A 23037-nucleotide genomic window follows, 5' to 3' on the forward strand; every position below is an offset into this window, starting at 1 on the left:
AGTTTCTAGGCTATTTTTTAGATGCAGGGTTACTACATTTTAAACACTACTTATATTGGACAGTTGCATTAAGGCTCTAAGCCTTCAGAATCAGAACTGGAAAATGCCAGTACGTAAGTTTCCCAATGTTTTTGACTGAAATGTTCATTTGACCCATGACGTTGAAGAGTGTGATTACAAAAATGATCACCATGGTATGTTACTCATGAATCCTGTGTCATGTGTCTTGCATATCAATTTTTTATCATGTTCTTCACTGTTTTTATTTGTCAAAGCCTTTTTCTGCAACGTTTTAAATTAATATCAACTTCTTTTATTCTTCCTTCTACCATGTGGTAAAGACAGTTAAAGGTGGGATATGTTAGTCATTGACTAAGCACATGGTTTGGTTTTCTTCTTGAGGAATACTTGTTCAAATAGAAATCTTATTTTCAATGGTAACTTCAAGACACTTCTGCATAACTGAAGCTTTCAACTTGCAGCTGTTTCAGCTGCTGAACCATTCAGTCTTTTTTTTTTGATTCTGCTCAAACTCTGAACTGACGATGCGTGAGCAGATAAGACTCTGCAATGGTAATCATATTTAGACAGGTGACTCATTTCAGTAACCACAAGCTATTCCAGAACGTGGGGTGAGGTGTCCGTCCGACATGGGCCAGAGAGCCCCCACCTCTGTAATGTGGCGAGCAGCTCCCTGGGGTCACTGCCCCTGCCTCCCCGCGGGGACCGAGTGAGGTGCTGCTCCAGGGCAGTGTATCCAGGTTTTGGAAGACAAACTTGGTGCTTCACAGGGAGGTATGGCATGTGAACTGCTCAGATATTCCAGCTGAACTCATAAGTACAGGATTGCTGTCTAGCCGGTGAAACCTTACATTGGAGGTGGGCCCTGGGAGCACTTCTATAAGATTACAGGGAATTCCCATGGTGTTAAACATAGCCTTAGGCTAATGGCATAAAGACTCCATAGTACAGAGGAGAATTATTTTCCATTCCTGGCTGTGTGTGTGTATAGACCATATATACACGTGGCTTATGTACAAGGTAAATTTTAAAAATCTGTCTTAAGCATTTCTGTTTGAGTGTGCACAAATTTGATATTTTAATTCCAGAATAATTGTACTCTACGATACTAGCCTTCTGTGTCATGATTAGTTCATGTTACACTACATCATAGAAAAATGTAATTCTGTCTTTGGTAGCAATTGTTTCTGGTTTTGAGAAATGTTGTAGAACCATTAAAAATGCTGAAGTTAATTAGCAGTGTATGTGAAGAACGAATAAAGTTGTATATCACATGTTTTTACTGATAATTTGCTACAAAACTTTGGATCTTGACCATATATATAGTTCACATGTGTGTAAGTAGCCTTATGTATTTTAATTTTCAATGCTTATTTTTTCAGATGTTAACATTGTGACAGCACTAGATTCAACTTTCCATTGTTTAAATCTCATCTTTCTGTCTTTTAGTTGTTAACAAGATGCAGGTTAAAGGCTGCTGTTTAAATGCTACATAGTGATGACACAGTCTTTTTAAATTAAAAATCACAATGGTAATGGCAAGTGCAAGAACGGTAGTTAATGGGACCTCTTGTCCTAATTTCCTTGAATCTCATTCCAATTTGGATTATGGGGTAGCTGGCTGACCTACTTGTACATCAGTCGAGCATTACTTTAAAATGGCATAAAAAGCTTTCCTCCCTCTGAAAAGGGGGAGAAGCATAGAAAAAACTAGTCTGGGATTAGTTGAGTAAATTAAGTGTGTGTTTGTGCACATTTTTGTGTTTGGAGGTTCTACATTTGAATGACTTGTGTGTTTGAGAGCTATTAAAGGATAGCTAAAGTGTATCTAGATCTCTGGAAATTGTAGGGCTAGCTGGCTACTTTTTTCTAAACTCCTAATGAGATTAGTAAAATGCTTAGAACTGAAGAAAAACTTCCAGCTTCTTGTTTGCCTAACCTTGAGCTCGTCTGCCTGTTTTAATGCATCGTCTTGTTTTGTACGCCAAAAACTTTAGATTTTCAATTGCCTCAGTGTTAAAAATTGGTTTGTATACTGTATGTGACGTAAACAGAAATAAAACCCAAAAACTAGAAGCAAATTTAGTTCTGTGTGTATTTATCTTGTCAAATTATGTGCACAAGGCTATAAAATGAGATCTGTGACCTTCAGAGTGATACTTCCAGGTAGCTTAGACCTGTGGGTTTAGTACATAGTAACGCTTTAATGTTGCTTACATAAACGAGCAAGTTTGTATTATATTTATTAAAAAATAAAATAAAATAAAGTGTTTGTAAAGGTTATTTAATTGTACTAGGTCAGCAATCCCATGTTGTGTGGATTACCAAGTGGGATAAGTAAAGGTCTCCTGTACTTGTTGCAGTAATTACTCTTTGAGGATCAGAAAATTAAATTGCTTAGGAACGTGGGAGTCCTGGCTAAAGTTTACCTCAGATTCACTGAGCCTAAAATCTGGTTAAACAGAATTCAAGTGTTTCTCTTTTCAGTGGCCATGTTAATGAAACTAAGTAGCAAGCAACCTTCTTTTCCACCTTAATGCAAACAAACAGGTAGATGACCCTGACTGTTCTTGAGAAGCCAGATTCAGTTTGCTTTAAAATCAGAATTAATCTTATTTAATATGAAATATGAAACATGGTCACATGTTCACTTGTACTGTTACAGTAAATGATTGACTCTGAAATACATGAACAGGTCTTTTGTTGTTCCTTAAGGAATAATTGGTTATTTAATTTGCTGGAAAGAAGGATAGTCAGAGCTGTGTATGCCTGTGCTTGTTTTACACCTACACTTACGAATTGCATTCTGCAGAGGTCTGTAATTTCTGTTTCAGTTCCAGAAATGATGTGACACTGGTGATGTGATCTATAAAGTTTCTCACAGTGATCACAGCTGAGAATGTTGCTTTCAGGTTGTAGGGCTATCTTCATTAGCAGTTTTTACATTGCTAGAATGGGGGAAAATATTAAACTAGCCTTGAGCATATCTTGAGAATTGAGGAGTATCGTATGGTAATTTGTCCTGCCTTCTGTCAGCAGGACTATAGCACTGAGAGGATAATGGTTGCAGAAACATTGCTAATAATTGAAGCTACCATTTAGAGCTGTTTTACAGCTCTGAACTAAGTCAGCAGTTATGCGGATGGTTATTTTATTTCTGCATTAGCAGAAAGGGTCCTAAGGTATAGTTCTGTACCTTTTGTTCAAGGAACCACCATGAGCTATACTAGCAAAAGATTACTGATGTTATAGGATATTTCTATCACTGTACATGTGTTAAGTAGCTGTCCTAATAAGCTATTTTGTCTAATAGAGAATCATAATCCCAAAAGGCCACAAAGAGTTTTGTGTGGACATGTGATGCCTGTACAGTGTGTTAAGTATGAGTGCATTGATGTCTGAGAAACTGAGATATATGACTAGGTTTTGGAGTCTTTTCTCCTCTTCCATCTTCAGTAGTGTCCTTCTGAGACTGTAGAAAGGCCTGTTATGGGTTTTGCTTTCTCTATTACTTTCTCCGTGGCAAGAAAAGCATTACTTTTTGTTTTCCAGTTGTCTTGCTTTTACTTGATTTATTTACATCTCAAAAAAAAAAAAAAAGAAAAAGAGAGACAGCAGAGTTAACAACTACGTGAAAAGTGCACGTTCATCTATGTCCACCAGTGCAACTAGCTTCCCCTGCCCCAATCAGTCTTACTAGGTTCTGCCAAGCACAATCATGTCTCTGTAAGACTAACAGAAGGTACAGTATGCTGACATGTTGTTAATGCACTTATTTACAGTTTCTGTTTTCTTCTCTTTGGAGGGGCACATCTGTTAGTCTTAGGGCTGAATTTGGTTCAAACGAGGTCTACGAGTTGGATTTCTCTTGATGTAAAGAATAGTAGCTGCTTTACTTAACATAACCTTCAGATTCAGGAAGAGTAGCATATTTGACCTTAATCCCAGGATTTAGACTTGCCTCTATTCAATATGTGTCAGTATTTCATTAATTAGTATTACAGTCCCATATTTCTGGAGATGGAAAAATACAGCTTTTGACTATGGAACACAGAAACAACACAGCTGCTTCCTAAGCAATGCATCTGCAAAATATGCCTACATGTTTCACTGATGTATTTAAAAACTGTTTTCCACTTAACGCAGTTGTATGATTAAAAATACCTTCCTGTAATATGGCCTAGTAGTGGTCTATTCTGGAGATTATAGGAATGAATATTCATCTTCACTGCAGTACGTAAACATCGGAAACATGTGAGTGAAAACCCTGCGTTGGTTTGAGTGCTGCAGTGTGAAAAAAATGACCTTAGCTTGAGCGACAAGGTTTTCAGCAGCCAGCAGGAAATGATGAAATGTGCTCTGAGAGAATTGTTTGTGGAAGTGGAGGTCAGGCAAAGCTGTGCAGGTATTGCAGCTCCCTGTGCAGTTGTGCTGCTGAGCTCCATATTTGGAAAAATGCAAGTGAATTAAGACACGGCTTTTAAGGTAAGTATTTTGCTTGCCAATTTAACAGTTGGTTTTTTTCCTACCAAATATTTACTGTGCTGCTCAATAGAAGAAACGAAAGTATTTTTGGCCAAATGAATGTGATTCTTTGGTAAAGACTAACATTTGTCAAATATGAGAGGGTTTGTTTGATCATGGCTGAAACGATGGTTCTCAGTGTCTAAAACACAAATATCCTTCTAGCAGTGATTATTGTGTTACTTTTATATACTCCTGTGGGATTTTCTATTTAAGTACAGCAGTGTACATGTTTTGTGGTACTTGTGTGGTCAGATGAGCACCATGGCACCTTTTTATCTTTAGATAAAAGATGTAAAGCTTTGATATCTGAGGCAGCGCTTCCTAATACTCTGTTTTGCTTCTTAATTGTATGCCATTTTAGAGCGGTTGTATATGTCACTTTTCTCTGCAGCTACTTTGTCAGTACAGCTGTAACCACTGTTTCACATTTTCTCTATTGGAGAATGCATCACTGCAAGCCTCTTTTTCAGTTTCTCTGCACTATCCTTTTTGCACCACTGTCAAATTTTAGTTAAACTTGTTTTTTGTGTGGTAGAATCAACTAAGTATTAAGTATGTGGGTTGTAAATACTTCCACAAAGACTTTGTTGAAATCAGTTTTCATTACAAGGGATGTACTAGCCATCTAGTTCCACTAGCTAAAGGGTTATTATTTAAGTGTATGGCCACTTTAAAGATTTCTTGCAAACTACCAGTGTTTTCCAAGTGTAATTTGCAAGGTGAAGGGATGTGGTCTTCTGCCCCCTTCTTGCTTCTTGGAAACATACCTAAAGGCATATTTTTCTCATTTTCAGTTATACAAACAGGGTGTCAAATACAAAGGTTTATTTCATTTTTGGAGACCTTGGCAGGGCATGTTAGTTAGTGGGTCATGTCACGGAAACTGCAAAAGTGAACATTAGAAAAAGGTGCAGACTTCTGTTCAAACAGAGTTTTTTCCTGCAGTTTAATGTGTTAATCACTCAGGTTAAATAATAATAACTTCTGATTTAGTTTACAATAGATACAGTATTTAATCTTTCAAATTATTTAAAATGTTATACTGTTATGAGTTCTTCAGGTGGTTTCCTGGCAAAATTTACTGAAAGCCAATTTTATTGTGCTTTTTTTCTGTCATTAAGAAAGCATTAATATATCTATTTAGAGTATCTATTTAGAATGGGATTTTTTTCTATCAAAAGTCAGTGTTGCAGGGTTTAAAACCTAAAATGCAAGTGCTTTGTGACCAAAAAATCTGCTGTTAAATTGCTCTCTTATGTTGCTTCTCTTCTGTGTATCTCAACAGAAATGGGAGCATGATTTTTTTTAATGTGTTATGGTTAGCTTCTGTATTTAATGTCAGTGAAGGACACTATTCAAGGATGCTTTTTATTGTATTTTTTTACTGTTTTTTTCCCCTCATTAGCTAAAGAATCTGCAGATGGTACTCAGTACATGTCAGAGTAGCACACCTCCAAAGTTTGTTTGAAAATTAAATACTGATTAAAGCCAGGATTAGTCAGTTTGTGTGAAAACCAGTGTAACAAAATGTTCACCTCAGTCATTCTGAAACAATCACCTGAGACGCTCTTTTAAAAACATTTAGCTCAATTACAGTACTTGTATTCAAAAATCTATTATTTAACAGTACTTCCTTTCCTGTTTTTAGGAACAGTCAGTATAGAAATCAGTCTGAAAACTTGGGGAGAGATTTTGGGGAATGGTTGTCTCCCTTCAACAGTTACTGATTAATATACAATGACTATAATAAGATGATGCATTTTCATCCTCCAGTGGGATTAAATGAAATAGCTGAAAAAATACTTTAAAAAATAGTACCTATATCCTTTGCAAACTTCAGGGTATGTTTTCTAAAAGGTATACTTCAAAGGCTTTTTAGCAGACATGCTTCTGAGTTCTTAACAGTGGTAATGATGCTCTTAGTGTTTTTTTTCCCCTTGGTATAAATATTGACACTAAATAAATAAACACTAGAAACTGGAGTTGCTTTGCTTCAATGTTATAGTTCCAAAACCCAGATATTAGGCAAGTTAAACTTTGACTAATTTGCTTTTGACTTTATCTTAGATGAATATCTGAAGTTTTTGAAAGCACTGGGAACAATGTATTTCATATAACCTTCATTTTGTGTTACCTGTTCGTATGCTTTTGACAGGATCTGTGGCAACTGCATTTACACACTTGTCATAATTTTGTTGTATATGTCATTTTCTAACACTGTATTGCAGTTCATGCAGTAACGTTCAAGTCTGTGAAAGGTCAAACGCTCTTCAACAGTTCTTGTTTTAAAGGATGTCTGAATATGTAAGAGGGATTTAGATTTTGCAGTAGATTCTAAAGGACAGGAAAGATTTTTGGAAAGACTTCAGATCTTGTAGGCAGTCTTTTTCTTTTCTAATTATGTTTCTTGTTTTGGGAGATCCTGAGATTTCTTTATTCAGAAGAATATTTGAGGAGATTGGAATACAATATTCTCATGTTATCATGCTTATTTCTCTTCATGATGTAGTAGGGATTAGGATTTGTTTACGTTTCTTTTCGTATTAGTGTTGTTTGAGCTTAATGCTGTTAGGTTCAAAAATGTTAGTTTCCATTTCTGAAGGCTATAAAATAGCATGTATGATCCTTGGTATAGTTAACCTTTCCATCATTTAAAATTTGTAACTAAATTTAACAGTGCTCCTGCATTAGAGAACTGCTTAATCCCACCTCTTTCAGACTTAATGTTTTGTAGTAGTGTCCATTTAAAAAAAAAAAAAAAATTCTTGATCAAATACAATGGCAGCATAGTAAACAAATCTTTCATCAGCCCTGGGTATTTTAACACTAAAACATAGGGATGAATTCTGTGCAGCTTGGTGCTTGGGTTCCAAAGTAAAAACTTTCAGTATTGGCATGCAGTAGGTCCTAATGGTTGGCATACGGTAGGAGCGTTTTAACAGCAGTATCCAGCTTTGACCAGAGCATTGTAAATGCAGGTGCGGTTTGTCTCTGCAGAACTGGAGATTTATTTATTTTTTCCCTAGCATGGTTTATTCTGGTTACTTCATCATCTGTTACATTTACAGCTAAGCAAATAAGTATGATAGAAATATGTTAAGTTTTTAAGTAAATCCAAATCTTCTAGAAATCCCTGCACAGCTGTTTATCAACTTTATGTCCTTGGCCAGTATAGCTGTGCCAGTTAAAGCTTGGAGTTTTGCAGTGTTAATGACTTCCTGCACTCATAGTTTGTTTCAATTAAAATTGGTAACCTCTGTGAAATCTCTGAAGGTGGTTAATAACTTTATCAGTTGAAGGAAAAAACGCACAATGAAAATAATCCCCCCTGCACAGGATAGCTTGTCAGGTCAAGAGGAAAAAATTACATTTTTTCCTGGTCACTTATTTTGCTGCGTAAGTCATCCTGGCTAGTTGTAAAAATGCAGAGGGAGGATATGCTGGCAGCATGTAGGAGTTGGTAATGATGAATAGGTGTTGATTATGAAAACAAACAAAACTGACGTGTCCGATAGCAAATTAAGGGGTTGATTGCTAGTTCTCAGACAACTGCATCACACTGCCATTGCTCATGTCTGCAGTAAAGGCATGTGATTACAAGAGAGTATTCCCAGAGAGGCTTGAAGGGTTCAATTGTATTGTCTTTGAACAGAAAAACAGACAGAAACAGCGGCTCATAACTTGGGCCTATGTTCTCAAGAGTGCTTGAGTGAGATAGTATTATTATACATGTATGAAACCTACTGGAGCGGCTGAAGATGTGTGGCGGTGTTTGGGCTGTTGTCTTGCACTTCAGAGACATGCTTCTGCACTCTGTGTGTTATTCAAAGATGATCACATTTAAACAGTAAGTCTAAGCTTAATTTATTTAAGGAAATATTCAAACTGTTCTTAATAAAATATAATGACCAAAATAGCTGTTCTTCCTTAAATTATACATTGTAAAATGTATACATCATAAAATATCAGTCACACAGGGTTGGATGTGCCTGGAGAGTCTAAAGTGAGATAGTCCTATGAGCATAGCTGGATTTTGTTTCAAGATGTTTTAAGTATCAAGGCAATTCTGACTGCTTTAGTGATCTTCTGATGTGTGCTAGAAATGAACCAAATATTTGTACATTGCTTGGCTATTAAGGCAGTGAGCTAATGCTACTTTCAGCTGGTTTTTGTTGCATGTTAAAAATGTAGCATTTAACGAATGTGGATATTGGTGAATACATACAGCAGTGAGGAAGTTGTCTTGAAGCAAATTCTTGACTCCTTGCAGTTTAATTTTTTTTCTTTCAGTTTTATTTCTTACTTAATTAGATTTAACAGCAGCGTCTGATCCCTGGCTGGGGCCAGGGCAGTGGGGAACCCAGCAGTAGCCACCTACCTGCTGAAGCACCTTTCTTCTGCCTCCCTCTGCTTTGGCTGCAGATGGATGCCTCTCCTCCTACTTTTTCTGTCACTTTCCTTCACAGTTCTTCTGTGGCAGCAGGGGATGGCTGGCCATGGTTTTGGGACTGCCTGTGGCTGCTCAAGAGGTGCCTGTCTTTCTCCTGCATGGGGTCACACCAGCAGTCCCCAGCTGGGTCCCACCTCTTAGATGCAGTGCAGACATGTAAGGAATCCCTTGTTACTCTTAGTTGAAGTTGTGAATGACTACCACAAGCTAGTAGCTTCTGTACTGGTTAATCTTTCTTGATAACTGGAGAATGAATGTCTAGGTGGAAAATACTTGGTTATTCAAGCTAGAAATGAAAAGAATAAATACTGCTCACAGTCATAGGGGAGTGTGCACAGTACTGATCATGCTGGTGGGCGTTTCTTAGATTCCTCGCCTCAGTGCTTAGGATATGGGATTCACCAAACAGGTTGCTGTCATCTTTCAAAAACTCAATTAGTATCTGGCTCTGCTGATGTACGTACATACAGTCTGAATTCCACTGGAAGTAGTAATTCAATTTCCTTTTACAGACTCTTCTCTGGTATTTGTGCTGTAGTTGCTTTTTGGAGGAAACTAAGGAATTTTCTTTAAAATGAAAGAGGGTGCTATTCTCCTGATTTTATAGATGGGAGAATAAGAATTAACCCAAAGTTGTTGACTTGAGACTCTAGGTTCAAAAGTCTGAGGCCTAACTACTATTAATAACATGCACTTGCATCTACTGATTGCAATTAGAAGAGTTCACAGCACAGAGTAGTAGTGAACAACCTTGGTTTGATGCATCCAGGTGTTAAAACTCCTTCATGTCACTTGAATGCATAAACCAACCCCACCCCCTCCGTAGTTAACTTGTCTTACTCATTTATGGACTTCTCAATGTTGGTAGCTGTGATTCGAACAGGTTTTGTTATATAAGTTTATAGTTTTTCTAAAAAACTATCTTTTTCTGTCGGTGTAAACCATCCACAAATTGCAACCCCAAAGAAATCAGGAGCTCTCATAGAACAAATTGTGTTTGGATAGAATAAAAGAGGAAGGAATGTCTAAATTGCTTTATTTAACCATGAAATACAAGATAGAGTTTTTGTAAAGCATATCTGTGGTAGCTACATGTGGTAGAAAATCATGATGGTTTAGCACTTCAAGCATGGGACGTTTGTTTCTGTACAATGAAGTTCTGTTTTCTTGCTATTCTGTATGGAACAACCCTCAGATTTCACTGAGTAATAAGGAAAAGTACCATAGCTGAAAGTTCTTATGAGCAGCTAATCCAAGTTGAGTTACGTCCATATTCGTGTTTCACTCCCTAGTCATCAGACTTGGAATGCTGCTGAGTCAGATCCAGAGTGACAAGCCACCCTATGCATCCAAAAAGAAGTTTAAAGGGGAATGTGAACAGGTGCTTTTCCCTTCTAGAGGCTGGTCTTTGAGCTCGCTTCTGAGGAGTCCTTAAAGAAAACACAGGGACAATATAAGTAGTTGAAGAGACTGTTTGGTTTCCTAAATACTATTAATTTTTCTTCCATCTCACCAAGACAGTTAAACACCAAGGTAAAGTGGGTGGAGTGCTCATGCAGTCTCTGTCCTCACCAGTTTTCAAGATGCAACTGTTTAAAGCTCTGAGCAATCTGGTCCGATCTCATAGCTGACCCTGCTAAATGATCCCGTCATCCTCTGACTCTGAAGCTTTCTTGGTTGTGGACTAATTTGTCACCTGGACTAGACAGCGATTGCCTTGCTTTAAAGCAGCCTATCACAGGTGAGACAATAACTGGAGGGAGAATCATTGCTGTGTGGGCACTGAGAACTTGTGATAGTTCCTTCCATTCTGGAAATGGTTAAGCTCTTGAAATGAGGCATGAAAAGTGTTGTCTCCAGCCTGTTATCTGGATTATACATTTTGGGAAATGTTGATCAGGTTTGCAGGACAAGGCTGGGGTGTTGCCTTCAGGTTTCAAGTACCTGAAATACTGTTTTATCTGCAAACATCCTTCGTGTTGGAGTATCGGACTCAAAATCTTGTCTGTCTTTCTGTAGGTTTCAGTAAGCAGCACTGAGACCTTATTTTTTTTAAATCCTTTTGAATTGCAGTGAGGTTTCTAATCAAAATAGACATCTTCTGAGGGGTTCTGAACATTAAAATCTTACGTTTCAACAAACAGCCCTACATGATTCACACTAAGAGATCATGAAAAATTCATCTGTTTTGGGGGTCTCGGAGATGAGCTGAAGAATGCCTTTATGTATTTTTTCCATCTTTCTGTTGAAAAACACCTTAAAAGAAGCTTTGGAATCAACTGGATTATTGTAACATCTTAAGTCTGCGTTTGTTGCATGGGTTTTTGCAAGTTGTGTGATGTGTTAATCTCTACCACCTGACACCTTGAAGAAAAGGAGTAAAAAAAAAGTATTTTTAATGTGAGTGAAGCAACCATTTTTGAGTTTTGTAATTTGTTTTCCAGGTAACAACATCTCAGCCAACATCTTGAGCGCAGAAGCAGCATATCCAGATGCTCTGTGCAGTTTCTGAAGGTCTGCTCACCTATTATTAATATTTTCTAAAATTCTCATGAGTCTTATCCTTCAGGATATTTATAGCATATCTTTTCACGTTGGAGGGCACTAGCAGTAGAGAAGAAATTCAAGGACTTTAGTGTATAGTTCTGCTAGAATGTTCCCTAAAGAGGAGGCTCATTTGTTTATTGGTCAGTTTCCTTGTGTGCAAGATTGATGTGTCCCGATTTTAAAAATATTGTTCAAAAATCACTAAGTTGAGAAATACAAGCCTTGCTTGCCTGTACCATTTCTGTAGCTATTGTAGTATTTACTATTTATTATCCAGTTACTCTTTTGCATTGCATTTCATGGTTTATTTTTAGCCTATATAAATTCTCTTACCCAATGTGTGCTGGGCCTTTTTATGACAAAAGACAGCAAGGGCTATGAGCTGGTAAGACCTTCTCCATGCTGCTTCATGTTTGGTTGTTTGTGTCTGTGGTGACACAGGTAAAAGCTTGCTTAAGACCTTTGGACCTCATGATTAGTAATGTATTGAGAACTTGTTTATTAATGGAAATTCCTAAATTCTTTGGCACAAGGAAAGAAAATATCCTGACAAGTATGAAAGCTAAAAGATCTGTGTTGGCCAAAAGCATGTTGAGGAGCAGGCACAGAGCACGATTGGGAGCTTGTTTCTATTCAGTGAAGGCCTTTAATCTGCTTTCTGAGGAAAGTGAGACTTGGCACCTTTGCCTTCTCTAACTGGCAGCCAGCCTGCCATGCTACTCCTTCCATCATTTTTAAATCAATTTATCACTTCAGGCACACGTTAAAGAGAAGCAGAGATGAAGATGCACATTTCTTACCTGCCTCAGGACAGCAGGGAGCTGGGTGGGTGTGACACAAACTGATGTACCTGCTCAAGAAAATGTTATTATGGGCTCTGTAACGGCCCCTTTCATTTGCTGAGCTGGCTGGCCAGTCAGTGTGGCGGTTGGCAGAACCATCAGAGCACTGGGCTGCCATTTGCGCAGGGAGTAGTTGAGGGACAAGAAAAAGGCAGCCTGGGTACTCCCAGAGAGGGCCTGGAGCCATGGAGGAAGACAAAGGTTGGACTGCTTGAAGCCAAATGGTTGTGGGAATACAGGAACTGGGTGTGTGCACCCTGCTATCTCAGGGAGTTACTAGCTCTTCTGCTTACGACCTCGCTGACCAAAGAACCCCCAACTTCATGTAAGATGTGTGTGGAGGATCTGTGCAGAAGCCGTCTCTTTGATCTTACTGATCTGAATTGCCTGGATTTTATACTGTCAGCCTTAGTTGTTCCAAGGCTTAAACCTTGATTTCCAGAGTCTTCCATTTAACTATAAAAAGTAACTACCTTTAATTGTGAAAACCCTGCAGATATGTTTGAAGGATGGGAGAACCAAACCCTAACAAAAAATGTGCTAAAGAACTGGCTGCCATAATAATTCTATTGCATAAGAGTAGCATGACTCATAGAGCTTGATGTTATATCTCAGTATTCAGTTTATTTTTAAGTAGTGCTGTATAAATAGTGTTTTTCTGTGCCAGTTGTTGCTATGACTTCATAATATTTCCCTAAATACGCTTGCTCATACTTTCTCACAGCCTAGTATTTGGCATATGAAAACCTTAAATATATCGGAATTTCCTGAGTGCTGATTATTTTCATGCTTCTATGGAAAAAGAATAGCTTGTGTGTTATGTAGCTTCAGTTTAGGAGGAATAAAATTTCAAAATAAAAAATAAAAAATCCCCACAACCTGTTCCTTCATTTAAGAAACTGTTCCTCTGTTTCAGCTTTTCGAATTTTTCTGTGTAGCTTTCCATATTAAACTTCCAGTGCCAGTATAGCCTAGGCTGTTTTATTAAAGGTAAGCTGACACTGTATTGTTACTTCAGGATACTTTTACTCTTGTCTTTTTCTGTAGCTGGAGGGGGAAATATATATATATATATATATATATAATTTTTTTTTTTTCTGGGGGGGGGTCTTTATTCGTTGAAACTTGTCTTTGTGTTTGTACTTCTGGCATGAAGGTTTCTTTTTCTGAGACACTGAAGTCTACAACTGTCTGCCTGATCTCTCTCAAATGGTGGCAAACACTTTGGTTTAAAGATCTTCCTGTGACAGCTATAGAAAAACAGCCATAACCTGCCTGAGAACCTTTTGGAACCTTGTTCCCTCGCATTCTGCATAGCATTCCTAGGCCACGTCTGCTTCGTTCACTGCTGCTTTCAGAGTAACATGAGCGTTTGTGCTGCCTTAATGAGAAGACAGCAAGAGGAGACAAATGGCTGCGAAAATAGCTAGCAATGATTATTGATCTAGCAAGTTGTCTTCAAATTCTGTCTCCCTTTGATCAGATAAAAAATATCAGGAGTTATGCTTAAAGGTACCTCTGCATAGTCTTATTTTTGTGAAAACTTTAAAGCAAACAATCTCTTGGAAAAAGCTGTTTAATGTCAAACTATTCTTTTGAGTTTATCCAACTACTTGCAAATTTATATCACTCTTGTACCCTTCTCGTGTTGCTTACAGCTACCTGGGAAAGGTTATTGGAAAACAGAAATTCATACACATAATCTTTGCTTTCTTTACTGTAAGAATTGCAAGGGATGACATTTACCTCAAAGAATATGTTCCAATTGCATGTAGGCTGCTAAGAAACTGATAATAAAAAATAGTGTTTTAATGCACCTGTTCCCTCTTGGTTCCATACAAGCACATATGGGAAAGCCTTGGTAATTAGCAACAGAGTAATGTGAAGATTGTTACACTATCTTGTAAAACTATGTTGTGTCAATATATCATCTTCCTTCCATAGGCACAGAAAACCTTATTGCTTCTATATTTTAACTGTAATGACTGTTTATTGTAAGGAATTGTAAGTGAGTATTTTCAGTTTGTGGCCAGATGACTACTTATGGAGAAAATGGGGTGTTTTTAATAGAACAGCTGCTGTCACTTGCAGGTTGCCTTGCCTTGTGGAACCCTTCCTGTATTTTTGGCCAGCTTTTCAAAATAAAATCTAGAATAGGGACGTCAATTGTTACTCCTCAGTTCTGTGTTCAGTGTTAGGGCTATTTAAGCCTTCAGGAATTAGATTATGGAAGTGAATTAAATGAAAAACTGTTCAGTAGAAGCTGCTCGTCTCTTCAGCCGGAGCAGTTCTCTGCCCTGTTTGTGATGCAACCGTCCAAAGAGCTGCGTGTTTCAGTAGCTAGCTTCTGTAAGAAGTGAGTGGGGTACAAATACCCTTCTGACACAGACATTTTTGGAGTATCCAAGAAATGCGAATTCAGTGTTACCTTCCCTTCTCAGCCCGGAAGGTTTTCAGTTCTGTTTCTCCCAGCAGCATGTCTTAATTACTAAGACTGCAAGCTAGGCCAGGTTTGTAGGCACTTTTGAGGTGGCATTTTTGCAAAATTCACAGGGCAAAAGAAGGAGGGAGCTTCACCTTGTAGTCTATTTATTCCAGAAAGGGGGAGGGGATGGGGATTGATTTCATTTATTCACAGGTAGCTCTAGCTGTAGTTGTAGGCAAGCTTGACGGGAGAACTCCAAGCAGAACTTGTTCAAGTATCAGTAGAGATAAGGCAGGGATTTTGCATGTGTGTGTTGTGGGAGGGAGCTGTTTCCTTCCTCCCCTACCTCTTGGCCTCCACTCTGCAAACTGCTTTTGTGGATGTAAGTGTCCGAATTTTTGCCTCAGTACTGTTTATGATGCTTATCTTAAATGTTAGCTTATGGTGAAAATAGGTTTTTATACACAGTGCTCTATAAACAGTCAGCCCCTTCCATGAGGATAGATGATGTTTTTCTTCCATAAAGGTGTGTATATGTAAGTGAGAACACTGTAACTGTTAAAGAAATTACTTTATTAAAGGTCAGCATTTGGACTTATTTACTTTCAGCAAAACAAACAATAAAATCAATGAAATCATATGATATGTCACAAATAAATAAAAAGCAATAAAACTAGGTGTGGAAGTTTCAACTTATGGGGAAAGTAATTGTCACCTTCAAGGAGACTTTCAGCCATGGGACCCATAACTTCTTAGTACACTTGGAATAGAAGAAATATGCATTGTACCGTCATTTAGAATCAATTCTCTGCTTTAAAATCCATAGGGGAGTGTTGGCTAGAAAATACAAGCAGCTCAGTTAGTTAACTAGCCCAGTAAGAGGTCTAGTCACAGGTGACTGGGCAAAATAACTGGGTCTGTAAGGTTATTGTATGTACTAAGCCTTTTGGGAAGGAGGCTGGCTTTATCTCCTGCAATTTGAATTGAGCAGCTCCAAAGGTATTCCTGTAACTTTTTGCTTTACATTGTTGCTGAGAGAGGAAGCTGTCTGCTTTTGTGGGTGCCTTTAGCTTTCAAGTAAATGATTTGAATTTAAGATTCTTATAGAAATTACATTTCTTTCTTCTGAAAAGGTTTATTTTTAAATCTGCAATTGTTCTTGGTCTTAAATATTTCCAATGAGTTTCATCACATAATGTAGATTTCCAGTGAAAAAGGAATTGCAAGCAGTGAAGGTTATTGTACGGATAGTAAAGGTCAGCTGATTGTCTCTTACAAAATACTTTGAAGTAGAATGCATAACAAGTAAAGATCGTGCTGTTCAAACTTTTTTAAAAAAAAAAAAAGAAAAATGGTAGAAAATCATAAATTTAAGAGTTCGGTGATATTTGATAGCTGGATTGAACAGTTTCTGGACAACACAATTCTTGGCTCTATCATGATATTTGTGCTGTAGAAAAATATTCTGTTGCAAAATTCACTTATTTACATACCCTCTGTGCTTACCTCTTGTTTTTATTTTGCACCCCTAGATATCCAAGAATTTAAAGATGGTACTTAATTTCTCTTCTATTTGATACCTGTTTTTCATTAATAATGCTCATAAATATTTTTTATCTTACAGATTCTGAAGGTGTTTGAGCTCTGAATACTTGGAAGCTCACCGTACATAGAAATGTCTGGCTCATACGATGATTCCGTCGGAGTAGAGGTTTCTAGTGATAGCTTTTGGGAGGTAATCTGAGTACCTTATTCACAGTATTTTGATTTTATATCTTTACTCTTATTACAGATTTTTTGTGCACATTATAAATTGTGAAGAGAACTGAAATATAAGATGTCAGTAGTTACTGTGATCTGCAGAAATAGCCTTCAGGGTAAAAGTGATGTTTTAGATTTTGTCCCAGTTCTGTCAAGGCTTTTTAACCGGCACAGACTTGATCATCTGTTTTGGTAGGATGTGCAATTTGGAATTGAACCTTTGTCATGTTTTTATCCCTGAAGAGGGGTGGGTCGAAAGTTTTTAAAATTTCCAGTGGAATTGAATGAACAATGCTAAATCTAAAGTAACTGGTAAAAGGCTATTGTAAGTGTACATAGCTTGAAATTAAAGCTACTGTGTGAGTTTACTGTATCTGCTATTTGTCTGTGCAATAATAAACTTATTTGAGAGAAATTATATTTATCTCAGTGTAAGAGCGTTCATGCAGAAGGATAATACAAAGCACATTGCAAGATCACATTAATTTGTGCGGCCCAAGTCTGAAGAAGACTTTCAGATGTTATGGTAGCTTGATTAAGGTTAATAAAAAGAGGACAAACTTCATAAAGCATTTATCAAAAGTTAATTGCAACAAACAAGTGTTTGACACAGCCAATACCAACCTAATTGAAGGTCAGAATGCAGTCTAGGTGACCCATATTTAGTGGGGCAAATTTCTATTATGTGACTGGGAGCTCTTCTGAGTTTATTTATAGCAAACATAGAAATGGCTGGGGGGAAAAATGTCTGAACAGTTCTGTTACTGGAGATAGCGAAGTCAGACAGGTTGTGGAAACCAACCTAACATTATCATGTTTACTTTTAAATTAAAGCTTTTCTAAACCACCTACAACCTGTGTTGGTATGGGAGGGGGGAGGGTGTGTATTGCATTTTGATGCAAATTTCCCATTATTTCTCAATACAACATCTAAAAGGCCCATGTAATGCCAGTGAAGTTTCTTTTTTTGAGTAGACAACCATCATTTATTGGGAGACTTATTTACTGTTATGTTAAAAATGACTATTTGCTCTCTTTCTAAAAAGGTGGTTTCAAACTTACTGGATTCTAAGTCTCATAAATCCTTTTGTTGTAGGGGTACTCTGTAGTATGACTGCAGAGAGGGTGTGGGATCTCTATTTAGAGGTGTCCAAAACTCAACTGGATGTAGTCCTGAGCTACCTGATCTATCAGATGTGCTTTGAGCAGAGGGTTGGACTAAGTGATCTCCAGAGGTTCCATCTAACCTGAATTAGTCTGTGTCTTTGTGATTTCATGCTGAGGAAACCTTTTGGGCCAGCTTCCTTGGTAGAAATATTTCAAAGAAAGATATGGAGGTGCTCAGGAAAAAAGAATACTGGACTTTTTTGGTTGTTGTGAGTTGGCTATCCTGTAGTTGCCAGGAGAACGTAACTTCTGACTTGCTATTTCATACAAAACTGTTGTGTTCCGTTAAATAACCAGGTCTCAAAGCACAGAAGATGAATGAATGGGAATTCTGTGAAGTAATATGATGTCTTGGTCAGAAGTGATCTTGAATCTTTAATATTAAAGGAATATAGATGCTTAGAAATAGCAATTAGCCTAAGTTAGGACCTCTACAAAGCATAGCTTAAATGTATTTGAAAATTACTACAGATAGGTTAAGAGCATTATTTATGTTAATGCTATTAGTGCTTATTTTATATCATAAACACTAAATATATTACTTTGGTCTCTTCTATTTATTCCTTCTAAAAGGTCACAACTGCAGTCTGTTTTGTAAGCAATTTCAATAGGTTAATGTGTAATGCATGAGTATTTCTTGGCATATCCTTAGATAAGAAAGAGTTAAACTTCAGTATTGCAATTGGTTTCTTTCCTTTATGATTAATTCATTGCTCTGTTCTTCCTCTTTTTTAATATAACTGCAAAGGTTATGTTATTTAAAATGGTCAAGAGGAAAAAAAGTCAGATTGAATAGTTAACTTTTTTCTGAAATTGAGTGCATCAGGCTGAAAAAGTAGTATGTTCTGAGAGCTAACAAATATTACAGAATCACAGAATCGTCTAGGTTGGAAGAGACCTCCAAGATCCCCTAGTCCAACCTCTGACCGAACACTAACAAGTCCTCCACTAAACCATATCATTAAGTTCAACATCTAAATGTCTCTTAAAGACCTCCAGGGATGGTGACTCAACCACTTCCCTGGGCAGCCCATTCCGATGCCTAACAACCCTTTCAGTAAAGAAGTTCCTCCTAATATCCAACCTAAACCTCCCCTGGTGCAACTTTAGCCCATTCCCCCTTGTCCTGTCACCAGGCATGTGGGAGAACAGACCAACCCCCACCTCCCTACAGCCTCCTTTAAGGTACCTGTAGAGAGCGATAAGGTTGCCCCTGAGCCTCCTCTTCTCCAGACTGAACAACCCCAGCTCCCTCAGCCACTCCTCATAAGACTTGTTCTCCAGACCCCTCACCAGCTTCGTTGCCCTTCTCTGGACTCGCTTGAGCACCTCGATGTCCTTCTTGTAGCGAGGTGCCCAAAACTGAACACAGTACTTGAGGTGCGGCCTCACCAGAGCCGAGAACAGGGGGACAATCACCTCCCTAGACCTGCTGGCCACACTGCTTCTTATACAAGCCAGGATGCTGTTGGCCTTCTTGGCCACCTGAGCACACTGCTGGCTCATATTCAGCCGATTATCAACCAGTACTCCCAGGTCTTCTCTGCCAGGCAGCTTTCCAACCACTCATCTCCCAGCCTGTAGCTCTGCTTGGGGTTGTTGTGCCCCAGGTGCTGGACCTGGCACTTGGCCTTGTTGAACTTCATGCAGTTGACCACAGCCCATCGGTCCAGCCTATCCAGATCCTCCTGCAGAGCCTTCCTACCCTCGAGCAGATTGACACACGCACCTAACTTGGTGTCATCTGCAAACTGACTGAGGGTACACTCTATCCCCTCGTCCAGTCATCGAAAAAGATATTAAAGAGGACTGGCCCTAGTACTGAGCCCTGGGGGACTCCACTAGTGACCGGCCTCCAACTGGATTTAACTCCATTCACCACAACTCTTTGAACTTGGCTATCCAGCCAGTTTTTAACCCAACGAAGCGTACGCCAGTCCAAGCCATGAGCAGGCAGTTACTTGAGGAGAACGTTGCGGGAAACAGTGTCAAAAGCCTTACTGAAATCAAGGTAGACCACATCCACAGCCTTTCCCTCATCCACTAAGCGTGTCACTTTGTCATAGAAGGAGATCAGGTTCGTCAAGCAGGACCTGCCTTTCATAAACCCATGCTGACTGGGCCTGATTGCCTGGTTGCCCTGCAAGTGCTCTGCAGTGATACTCAAGACAATCTGCTCCATGAGCTTCCCTGGTACTGAGGTCAAACTAACAGGCCTATAGTTCCCCGGGTATACCTTCCGGCCCTTCTTGTAGATGGGTGTCACGTTTGCTAGCTGCCAGTCGACTGGGACATCCCCTGAGAGCCAGGACTGCTGATAAATGATGGAAAGCGGCTTGGCCAGCTCCTCTGCCAGTTCTCTCAGTACCCTTGCGTGGATCCCATCTGTCCCCATCGACTTGCATACATCTAAGTGCTGTAGCAGGTTGCCAACCATTTCCTCGTGGATAGTGAGGGCCACATTCTGCTCCCCATCCCCTTCCACCAGCTCAGGGTACTGGGTATCCAGAGAACAACTGGTCTTGCCACTAAAGACTGAGGCAAAGAAGGCATTAAGTACCTCAGCCTTTTCCTCATCTCTCATCACTAATTTTTCCCCTGCATCCAGTAAAGGATGGAGATTCTCCTTAGTCCTCCTTTTTGTGTTGATGTATTTGTAAAAACACTTTTTGTTATCTTTAACGGCAGTAGCCAGATTGAGCTCCAGATGAGCTTTGGCCTTTCTAATTTTGTCCCTGCACAGCCTCGCAGCATCCTTATAGTCCTCCTGAGTGGCGCGCCATCTTTTCCAAAGATTATAAACCCTCTTTTTTCTCCTAAGCTCGAGCCACAACTCTCTGTTCAGCCAGGCCAGTCTTCTTCGTGCCGGCTTGTCTTTGGGCACGTGGGGACAGACAGCTCCTGAGCCCTTAAGATTTCCTTCTTGAAGAGTGCCCAGCCTTCCTGGACTCCTCTGCCCTTCAGAACCACCTCCCAAGGGACTCTGCCAACCAGTGTCCTGAACAGCTCAAAGTCAGCCCTCCGGAAGTCCAAGACAGCGGTTTTACTGGTCCCCTTCCTGACTTCGCCAAGAATAGAGAACTCTACCATTTCGTGGTCCCACTGCCCAAGACAGCTCCCGACCACCACATCTCCCACCAGTCCGTCACTGTTTGTGAACAGAAGATCTAGCGAGGCACCTCCCCTGGTAGGCTCTCTAACCAGCTGTGTCAGGAAGCTATCTTCCGCGCTCTCCTGAAACCTCCTAGACTGCTTTCTCTGGGCTGTGTTGTGCTTCCAGGATACGTCTGGGAAGTTGAAGTCCCCCATGAGAACAAGCGCTGATGATTTCGCAACTTCTGCCAGCTGCCTGTGGAACTCCTCATCCTGGTTTGGCGGTCTATAACAGACCCCCACCAGGATGCTTGCCTTGTTGGCCTTCCCGCTGATCCTAACCCACAGGGACTCAACCTTATCATTCCTAGCCTCAAGTTCCACAACACCAAAACACTCTAATATGGAGAGCCACACCACTACCCCTTCTGTGCTGCTTGTCCCTTCTGAAGAGCCTATAGCCAGACATTGGAGCACTCCAGTCATGAGAGTGGTCCCACCATGTTTCCGTGATGGCAACCAAGTCATAGCTAGCCTGCTGCATAATGGCTTCCAGCTCCTCTTGTTTGTTACCCATGCTGCGTGCATTAGTGTAGATGCACTTCAGTTGGGCCATTGCCTTCTCCCCCGGAAGAATAGCTCTATTGACTAGAACAAGTAGGCAATTTTTTCAAAGAGGAAAGATAAGTTCTTCCTCATAGTAAGCTTTTGGCAGTTTAGGAAAAAAGCGTGTATGTGGATAATTTTCATGGTTTCTGGAGTTTTGAGTATTGAATTATGCAGGAAAGCATTATTTGCCTATTCCTCTGCTTTATGCTGTTAAACTTAAGACTTTGTCCTAAGAGTCTAAGTCTGACAAGTTTGGTTTTGGCTACAAATGCTGATATATTTATTTTTAAAAGATGGTTGTGTTCTTATTACGGATGTAAAGGCTTTGTAATTATTTTTGCAAAGGGACTAAAGGTTTGAAATGTCCATGTGTTGAAACTAAGTGGTATCTGAGGGATTTTTTTGAAACATGAAGGAGGCGATTAAAGTTTTATAGTTGGTTAGTGCTTGAAATATCACCACTGATGGTGTTTTAGTTTTTCTTAAAGCAGAAAACAATGTTTTTCTTGTTGCACAGCAGGTTGTCATAAAATGCTATATGTGTAGCTGAAAGCACATAGTAGTTGTACCTAAATGTCCATGTAACTATGTGAAGGATTGAAAATGTGTGATATGACATCCCTGGCATTCTGCAGAGATGGTGCTTTTATGGATACACTTAAGAGACTTTGAACTAACTGTGAAAAAGAGTGCTTTAATTATAAATAATGTGATAAATCATTTTGTAGTAATGATTAGTAATACTATTAGTAATACTTAGTAATACTAAGCTATTAACAGGAAGGACTGACATGGTAGCAAATCTTGACCTTCATGTGTTCTACGTGTGATGAATTTAAAGTCAGTGTAGTTTGAGAGAATAAACATGTTTTTTGATACCTTCCAAGTCGGTTATTTTATTTCTGAAAATTGCAGCTTTGAATTCCAGTCTTAGTTTTTCTCCAGCTGGTTAAATAAACTGCTCTGGTCAATGCTTTTTTTCTGACTTGATTAGAAAAGATGCAGTGTCTCTGGAACGGTAGCCTCAGTACTTCATGCTTCATAACAAGGATTACCGAGTTCTTAATCCTTTTGGAAGTTGTATCATTAATGCGGACTTGTCATGTGCACCCTATTTTACCAGAAATAAATTTTTAAGCTGTTCGACATGACAGTTTTTTTCATTTGTTTTTGAAGACTTAGCCTGCAGTTTAAGTCACCCTGCTGTGTTTTACTGCCACAGCTGGAAGCAGCGCATGTATTTAAACCTGGCCATGGCACAGAAGAGACAGACATGGGGATCTTTGTTCCCTCATACTCCAAAATAGCTCAAATTTATTTACCTTTGGAGTGTGCTGCAAAACGCATCTTTTTCTTGAAAGACACATAGGAAAAAGTGAGGTGGCAAGGTGTAGGATATACCGTAAGAACTTACTGTGAAAGCCATGTTTTTGCTTGTTGTGTATCTTGGAAACTCAACCACTTTCATTTATTGAATGTTGATATTCTGTTGAGCTGATAAGAATTATGCTTATTGAAATGTTGGTAAACCGCTTTCATGGTTTTTGGCATTGCCTTTGACAGAAATTTCATGCCATGTAGTCTTTAGGAAATAA

The 23037-nt window shown here is 39.0% G+C and overlaps 1 protein-coding gene across 6 annotated transcripts in view; it reads left to right on the forward strand.

The window, feature by feature from the left end:
• Positions 1-23037, forward strand: part of PACSIN2 (protein kinase C and casein kinase substrate in neurons 2) — a 58367-nt gene that overhangs the window by 12389 nt on the left and 22941 nt on the right. For 3 of the 6 annotated variants that reach the window (XM_048050129.2, XM_048050131.2, XM_048050133.2), the window contains exon 2: positions 16437-16547. In XM_048050129.2, the coding sequence (XP_047906086.1) occupies positions 16488-16547 (60 nt within the window). In that variant the 5' untranslated portion in view covers positions 16437-16487. Of the gene's footprint in view, positions 1-4368; positions 4507-11442; positions 11513-13342; positions 13378-16436; positions 16548-23037 lie in introns of those variants that run through there. The other 3 variants (XM_066990334.1, XM_066990335.1, XM_066990336.1) reach the window with 3 other exon arrangements.

Source organism: Anser cygnoides, chromosome 1 (assembly GCF_040182565.1).
Source record: "Anser cygnoides isolate HZ-2024a breed goose chromosome 1, Taihu_goose_T2T_genome, whole genome shotgun sequence".
Lineage (NCBI taxonomy): Eukaryota > Metazoa > Chordata > Aves > Anseriformes > Anatidae > Anser > Anser cygnoides.